The sequence below is a fragment of the Gadus morhua genome, chromosome 18 (genome assembly GCF_902167405.1).
Source record: "Gadus morhua chromosome 18, gadMor3.0, whole genome shotgun sequence".
NCBI lineage: Eukaryota > Metazoa > Chordata > Actinopteri > Gadiformes > Gadidae > Gadus > Gadus morhua.
In genome coordinates, this window is record NC_044065.1 from 5,035,553 (window position 1) to 5,044,300 (window position 8,748).

The 8,748-nt window shown below is 49.9% G+C and overlaps 1 protein-coding gene and 1 pseudogene across 1 annotated transcript in view; one reads left to right on the plus strand and one right to left on the minus strand.

Annotated features, from left to right (window-relative positions):
* The window catches only part of rnps1 (RNA binding protein S1, serine-rich domain), a 5,365-nt gene extending 1,326 nt beyond the window's left edge, over nucleotides 1-4,039 (minus strand). Inside the window, 7 exon segments of the mRNA XM_030340572.1 lie at nucleotides 314-357; nucleotides 360-457; nucleotides 1,006-1,159; nucleotides 1,707-1,821; nucleotides 2,073-2,234; nucleotides 2,838-2,993; nucleotides 3,961-4,039. Coding sequence (XP_030196432.1) covers nucleotides 314-357; nucleotides 360-457; nucleotides 1,006-1,159; nucleotides 1,707-1,821; nucleotides 2,073-2,234; nucleotides 2,838-2,993; nucleotides 3,961-3,962 — 731 coding nt within the window. The 5' untranslated portion in view covers nucleotides 3,963-4,039.
* A 7-nt stretch (nucleotides 4,040-4,046) lies between these two features.
* On the plus strand, nucleotides 4,047-7,676 carry LOC115531356 (solute carrier family 2, facilitated glucose transporter member 11 pseudogene; annotated as a pseudogene).
* The last annotated feature ends 1,072 nt before the right edge of the window (nucleotides 7,677-8,748 follow it).

Here is an 8,748-nt window from a genome sequence, read left to right on the forward strand (position 1 = left end):
GTCCAGTCTCCACTAGCCTAGTCCAGTCTCCACTAGTCTAGTCCAGTCTCCACTAGTCTAGTCCAGTCTCCACTAGTCTAGTCCAGTCTCTACTAGTCTAGTCCAGTCTCCACTAGTCTAGTCCAGTCTCCACTAGTCTAGTCCAGTCTCTACTAGTCTAGTCCAGTCTCTACTAGTCTAGTCCAGTCTCTACTAGTCTAGTCCAGTCCAGTCTCTACTAGTCTAGTCCAGTCTCAGCTCTCTTCCACCACTTTGTGTGATTAGTTCTGAATATGAAACCAGGGGGCGGGGGCAGTGTTGGGGGCGGACTGACCTTCTCCTCATGCGGGGGGGGCTGCGCCGCCACATGGGGGGGGGGGCGGGGGCATCCTGCGGGGCGGGGTCATGCGGCGGGGGGGCGGGCGCACCCTCTGAGTCAGCACGGCAGTGGCCGTAATCTCCTGTCCATCGATCTGACCTGAAAGCACAGGGAGGAGGAAAAGGAGGGTGAATGTCAATGTAAATGGACTGCATTTATATAGCGCTTTTCTAACCATTGGCCACCCAAAGCGCTTTACAATATTGCCTCACATTCACACACCGACGGCGGAGTCGACCATGAGCGGCGACAGCCAGCTCGTCAGGGGCAGTCAGGGTGAGGCTTCTCGCTCAGTGACATCGCGAAACTCAGCAAGGAGGAGCCGGGGATCCAACTAGCTACCTTCAGGTTACAAGTCAACCTGCTCTACCTCCTGAGCTATGCCGACCCCGGGTTTGGTGAGTTTCTGATAGCTCCTCCCCCTGAGATACACCACCTCACCACCACTGTCCATCCAGACATTAATGAATTGTCAGGATGGACAGTGAAGGCTGCGTTCCTGGTATTTTTCTTATTAAATACAATCTTAATTCACTTTAATAACAACTTAAGGGTTTTGAAACCAATCTCTGATTACATTTACGAAAGGTGAATTAAACTCCATTACCCATCATCCCCCTGGCTAATGCTCGCATCTGGTAACCCACCTCCGTTCATGTGCTTCAGGGCCTTCTCCGCCTCGTCAGAGCTCTCAAACTCAACGTAGGCGTAGCCTTTGGACAGGTGGGGGTACAGGCGGTTCATGGGCATCTCCACCATCTTGATCTTGCCGTAGGTGGAGAAGATCTCCTGGATGTGCTCCTGGGGGGGGGGGAAGGTTGTCAAGAGTGGTGGTGTGCATGCACAATTGTTGAGGCATCTGGAGGAGGATTTTAAGGTTTTCACAGATCTAGGTGGACACGCCCACTAGTGATGTCATAAGGGGCAGATATTCGAAGCGGCTTGTAAGGCTTATCACACTCGCACCTGGTGGCATAATATGTCCCCTTTAAAGGTATATTTATATGTCTACATTCCAATGCGTGATATGATACGTAATACCGTTTTGGATCGTTAAGGTGAAGGGCCAGGCGTTTTCAAAAGCGGCTGCTGCTGCCACCGAAAGTTTCAACACGGGGAAAGCTGAGCGGAAGGGCAAAATCTATGCGCGTTCACGAGGGCGGCAACGGCTTCCTGGTCTACAGCCCCTTTTGTAACCGCCTCCCCTCTGTCGCCCTACCCTCAATGAAATGAATGGAGGCGACGAGTTGCGAAACCGGCTTTAGCTGTCCAGATAAACTGTGCTCAAAGCGTCTGTGAGCTGCATGTGTGATAGTGAGAGAGAGTGCCAGTGCGAGTGAGCGCCTACCTTTATGACGTTCCTGGTGAGGCGTCCCAGGTACACCTTGGTGGGCTTGGGGGTGGGGCTGCGGCGGCGCCTCTCGCGGTCGCGGTCTCTGTCGTCCTTCTTCACAGACTTGGATCTGAGGAAGACGACGAGACACAAACGACGCTGTTCATTCAGGAAGGGTTTTACCCAAGCGTCCCAGGAGTGAGGCGCAAGACACAGTAGTGAGACTACGTAATCTGCTTTAAAACTTGGTCAAAATACATTTCATTAAATAAAATGTATACATAATTCTGAAAAATAGTTACAAAGCGATTTTAGCCTTGGTGTAGACTTGGCCGTCGTAACAACGGTCTTACCAACGGCAGGTGACCCCGGAATACTTACTTGGAGCGGGAGCGGCGTCTGTTGTCATGACGACGGCGGCTGGGGCTAGGAGAGGAGGAAGAAGAGGAAGAGGAGCGGGAGCTGGAAGAGCCGGAGCGGCTGGAGCCCGAGGAGCTGGAGCCGCTTGAAGAGCCAGAACTGGAGCCAGAACTGGAGCTGGAGCTGCAGCAGAGCAGGGAGGTAACGGATCAATTCCATTTGAAGACCATTCCGCTCCCCATTTCAGTGGGAGGGGCCCCGAGTCCTCGAGTGCTCCATTGACAAAACAAATGATTGCGAGGTTGCGATTGTATGCTTGGTGTGTGGTTTCTATGAGTTGATAGGTGTGAATAGTAAGAGTTTAATTAAACCAACTAGTCTAATTAGTTGACCATTATGCTACACGTTTGGCAGGCAATCATGTGCTTTAATCGTAAAGAGAAAAGCACTGGGACAGACCGGCAAACACTCACACCATCTCCTTTTCTAGCAGTGAGTGCAAGAAAGACGTGGAGTAATAAAAAAAAAAAAAATCAAGCAGTACTCCAATTAAAAAATAACCTAAAATTTCCATCCATACTATTTCCCCATTAGTGTGATATTGAAACTCAAGCCCCTTCAAAATCAACCATGTGATAAAATATCCGGTAGTTGGCAAATATGCATACACATTATGCACGTACTGATCTTCCTAAAATAAGAGGTAAAACCCAAAGACTCAGGGGGGCTGTGACCCGTGGTCTTGATAGTTCCATCAGATACCCTCCATTAACACCCTGGTCCCACCTGCTGCTCCCGGTGGAAGCGCTGCGATGCTTGCGGTTCTTGTCGCGGCCGCGGTCCTTCTCCGCCCCGTCCTTGGTGGCCCCGGACTTCTCCTTTCCGCTGCGTTGGTGCTCCTTGGTTTTGTCGTCTTCCTTCCTCTTGGTGGGTGAAGGCGCCCTGTGGTGTCGGGAGTGGGTTGGGGGGGGGGGAGGGAGGAGAGGTATGAGGTTAAATTAATGATGTATACATCAGTCCACTGATTAATGTCATCTTTGTTATTCGCCCCGTCCTTCAAACCATAGTTTAACCAGAAGGTTCATGCACACGATTTAATTTTAATAGCATTCGCATTCGATGCGGAATAAAATGTCTGATTGAACTGTGGTTTAATTGAAAAGGTTGATATACCATATACATACATGTAATATATTACATACAGTTCGGCTTTGAGATCATACATCCAGGCTTAAACCAGTATCGATCATGAATAGTCGATCACCAGTGCGGCCAGTAAACATTTACTTTCAGGGAATTAAGCAGACGCTTTTATCAAAAGCGACTTTGACATTTGTCAAAATAAAGAGAAACATTATATCGCTGTCGGACTCGGGACAGTAAGGATGTTCATAGATCTCAAAAGCGACTTTGACATTTGTCAAAATAATGAGAAACATTATATCGCTGTCGGACTCGGGACAGTAAAGATGTTCATAGATCGAAGCGCCAAGCATTAATAATCTCTAGGTTAACCCATTCCCCGTACACAAACAAAGATAGCTAGGATAAGATGATGCAAAATGCAGGTACTATTTTCAGGTGCCAGGACGTAAGCAGACAGTTTGATCAAATCGATGGATCAAGAAATAATGAACCTTAAGCGAGTTCACGTGAATCAACAGCCAGTCGACGGCGGCTAGCAACATTAGTGGTTAGCAACATTAGCGGCTAGCAGCGTTAGCCCTAGCTAAACGCGGGGTGAACGCTGTCGGTTTTATGAATTAAAGCAGAGGAAACTCCACAGCTAAAGGACGCGTTTTAAAATATAATCCGAATATCGAACGATTCAAACCCACAGCACATTATTTAGCACGGAATAAACTGCAAATTATCACTAAAATACAGAATTATCCGACCCTCCACTTACATGTTTGTTCCTCTGATCCGCGCCACTGGTCGCAGGAAGATGACGTAGTGAGATCGGAAGTGACGCACTAGTCAACCTTCGGTGCGACAATAAACATTGACCGACCGTCGGCCCCGCAGCGACACGTCCTTATCTCGGTACCGGACAGGTGAACCCGGCCGCCCCGTATTCATTCATTCATAGGTCGTAACCGCATTTCTGATGAATCACTGCTACATAAGTACCTTTGTGGTGCAATCATTTGATTTGATCTTAGTTCATTTTTTCCGAAATAGTATTGTCTAATATATATTGTTTCAAATGGTTATTGAAGATGATCCAGATGTTAATCAAAGAAAAAACGCGAATTCCGGGAGCCTCAGGACCCTTGGTCTTACAGTGTGTTCCGCTGCTATCGGTGGCACCTTCCAGTATGGCTACAACATCTCCGTCATCAACTCTCCCACTAACTACATCCAGCGCTTCATCAACGACACCTACTGGGAGCGCTGGGGCACGGGGCTGGACGCCCCAAAGATCACGCTGGTATGGACCTTTATCGTTTCGGCTTTCTCATTGGGCGGCTTGGTCGGCGCCATCCTGGCCGGGCCAATGGCGTCGCGCTTCGGGAGGAAGCACACACTACTCCTAAACAACAGCTTCCTGTTTGCCAGCGCCGCGCTTGTTCTGGCGAGCAGGTGGGCCAGATCCTTCGAGATGATCGTCGCCGGTCGCCTGCTGGTCGGTGTCAACGCCGGGGTCAGCATGAACGTCCAGCCCATGTACTTCGGCGAGAGCGCGCCCAAACACCTCCGGGGCGCGGTGGCCTTCTCCTCGGCGGTCTTCACGGCCTTCGGGATCTTCCTGGGTCAGGTGGTGGGGCTCACAGAGCTCCTGGGCGCGGAGGTTCTCTGGCCCTACCTGCTGGCCAGCAACGCTCTCCCGGGGCTGCTGCAGCTGCTCACCCTGCCCTGGTTCCCCGAGAGCCCCCGCTACCTGCTCATGGACCGCGGGGACCGGGAGGCGTGCGTCCGGGCGCTGGCCCGCCTCCGGGGGGGCGTGGCTCCACCGGAGGAGCTGGAGGAGATGCAGCAGGAGATGCAGGAGATGCAGAAGCAGCGACAGCAGCACGGGGACTCGGGCTCCGTGTCCCCCTGGGCCCTCCTGAGGGACCGCACCCTGCGGCCCCAGCTCCGCACCGTCATGGCCGCCAGCAGCGCCATGATGCTGTGCGGCAACGACTCCATCTACTTCTACGCCTCGTACATCTTCCGCGAGGCGGGCATCCCGGCGGCCAAGGTGCAGTACGCCTGCGTGGGCACGGGGCTCTCGGAGTTCACGGCGGCGGTGGCGTCCAACCTGCTGATCGAGCGGGTGGGCCGGCGCCGGCTGCTGCTCGGCGGCTACGGCATGATGGCGTGCTTCGCGGCGGTCTTCACCCTGGCCCTGGTGCTGCAGAGCCAGGGCGTGGCGGGGATGCCCTACCTGAGCATGGCCTGCGTCTTCACCTACATCCTGAGCTTCGGCGTGGGGCCGGCCGGTGTCACGGGCATCCTGCCGGCGGAGATCTTCGACCAGGCGTCACGGCCAACGGCCTACATGATCGCCGGCTCCCTGATGTGGATCAACCTGCTGCTGGTGGGCATGATGTTCCCCTTCATCATCGCCGGCCTGGGGCCCTTCTGCTTCCTGCCCTTCGGGGGCGTGTGCGTGGCGGCCGCGCTCTACCTGGGGCGGGTCTTACCGGAGACCAAGGGCCGGACCCTGGCCGAGATCACCGCCGAGTTTGATAAGCAGGGGCCCAAGGCCGGGAAGGGGAACATGGAGCCGGGGACCCTGGAGTTGGGGGTGGTTTGCCCCCTCACCCCCCTGAAGGCCCTGGACCGCTTCTCCCCCATGAAGCCCCTCACCCCCCCAGAGCACGTCTCTAGCCTGGAGCCCCTCTCCCCCCTGGACCCCCCCACCCCTCTGGATGTCAAGCCAGAGGTCTTCCCTGGGATCAAGGAAGACCTTCTGTCCAACAACCAGCGGGGATGAAGCAGCACGATCTGATTGTTATTTGCTGCCTCTGCGTTGTCTTTCAATCACAGATTCCTCTTGTAATCTCTATCTCTAAACGCTGGAAATAGTGCAGCGGTAAACGTCTAATTTCAATCTTCATTTCTGTCATCACACATTTCATCTGACTCTAAAGTGACCTTATAACCGAAGTTGACCGTGTAAATGTGCACTGCATGTTTATGGTAATGAAGTGCAGCTTATCAGTAATGTATTGATTAGGTTCAGGATGCAGTCAGCGGCATGTGGCTCAGAAGGCAGAGCGGGTTGCCTTGTTGTAACCCTGAGGTTGCTAGTTCTATCCTGGCTCCTCATAGGGTCGAGGTGTCCTTGAGTGTCAAGGTGTCCCTGAGCAAGACCGCTGTAAGTCGCTTTTGATAAAAGCGTCTACCCAATGCCTTGAATGTAAATATAGATGTAAATGTGAAGGTCATACCATTCTCAACACCCCTCCCTCACCAATCATAAGTGTTGTGGTGTTGTTGTTATTGGTATTGGCTCTGTGGAAATCAAAGGGATGTTCTGCCGCATTGAACGATGCACTCCGGTCTTTCAAGGGATATTCTGAAGGTGATGCTGTTGTAATGTAAATGCTTTATATTTATATTTGATTGAGAAGTCCTGCCTCAAGAGCCATTGTAATTTTTGCCATTGTGTCATCTCACCTTACGCACTGAAGAGTGAGCTGCTTTGTCATCTCACTCTACGCACTGAATAGTGAGTTTCAACAGACCTTGCACTTTCAAATCATCGCATTGTGTTGTTTGTTCGATTATTGCAATGTTTTTATGATAATTTTTATGATGTTCTATACCAAAGTACCTGCTGTATCCCCCCTTCAATCCACACAGTATGCGTTAGTCATGTGACATGGTTGGGACCCTTATGTGTTGTATGTAGCAGAACCTGGATAGTAGCTAACATGATGGAGAACCCGTCTCCATGGCTTAATGCGCACTGCAAACCAAAACTATCAATGCTCGGTTGAAATGAGTTGCACTACTTGTACAAAATAATGTATTTACGCGTACCTCGGATATATATGCATGAAATATTTTATAATTAGAATGTTTATTTGAGCATATACTATATTGATCTAAATGTAATAATACCCCACCCTGTTCCGGGGTAACCAAATGCTACTTATAATGGAGACTTCTATAACTGTACAGTAGATGTCACTGTTGACCTGATTTTGGTTTATTTTGAAGGAAGGAAATGGGGGGGGCAGGGGAAACGCCAGCTTTGTGAAACTCAATGATAATGAGAAATAGAGGCTAAAGCTAAGCTAAGCTTTCCATTTTATTCAAACGCCGGTTTATTTGGTTCTTGTCTGTTGTGATAAAAATTCACACCTATTTATTTTACGATAATTTATTGTATACGTATTTATTGAAGTAGTTGTATTTCTTTCTCTTTTTTTTTACAATCAGTGATGATTGAGTGATGATTGTCACATAGACCAGTCTATCAAAATTAAGGTTATGAGTCATTATGTCATGCATTTATTCTAAGGTTTTTTCCTTACAGCTATTTTTCATTCATGCTGGTTAAATGTACTCAAATCAAAGTATCTCTACATCAAATGTTAATGAAAGTCAAATGCTATACTTTGATCATGTACTGTAAAAGTCAAATGGCCGCCATGCCGCACTAAGTAAAGGAAAACAACAAAGTAATCCTCCCTTTGTTGGTAAAAATGAAGGCCCTGCCTCCTCCAATGCACCGTGGGTAGCATCCTCGCTTTTTTAAATGCATCTCATCTTATTGGCTCCTTTACCCTAAAGGCCCATAAGACCCGCCCACTCTGATAAATCCGCTATTTCCCGCGGTGGGAGATACGTAAAGGAAAACGTAGCTGAGGTTTAAGGCCGATATATGCTCTGTTTTAGACGTAACGCGTAAGCACGTAAGATACATAACCCCCCCTTGCGCGGTAAAATATCCCCCCTTACGTGCTTAAGTGCGTCGCCCAAAATTCCTGACTATGTGACTAAAACACTACGGCCCTACGCAGCTCGCAAAGACTGTGATTGGCCAGCTAACCACATCCTTTCAGGAGTCTCACATTTCCGGTTGTTCAGAGTGTGGAAAAAGACCGCTAACCTAAACTTAGCTAGTGCTACTCTCGTCGAAAATACTGGAAGTGCATAAATATAAACAAGCCAGCGATTTCCACTTCCACGCCCACAGATTCGTTCGTTGCTCCCCCTACTGTTCTGGCGGAGAATCCCCTTGCAACACGCGCAATCCTTAAGGAACCTTAAAGGAACCGTAAATCAAAACTTGTCTAAAACAAGTCCCTTGTGTAAATTACGTGCTTACGTCTCTGCGTCTAAAACGACCCTAAATCGGCACGTGACATCTTGGCGTGTGTCACAGGCAGCCCATCATTAAAGAGTTTAACACCGGGACAACTCCGCCTCAGCGGCCCTCCAATAACAGACGACCGCGAGGAGGTGCGAGTGGCAGGCTAATTATAACAACACTGAAGGAGACGGAGGTGCACGCGCCTTCGGGTGAGTGGGAGGGAGATAGTGTAACGGAGAACCCATGTGCAGCACAAGGGCTGTAGTAGGAAGGGAAATAATTGCTGACCCAAGCATTCGTGCATTGGTGACGAATTTGTACGTTAAAAGGGGATCCTAACGTATAACGTTTTTCCTTCTTAGAGCGTCTTCTTCAAACATCCTCAGATCAATGACACTGGAACACATAGGGGAACCGTGTCGGGAATCGATCATGTGATTT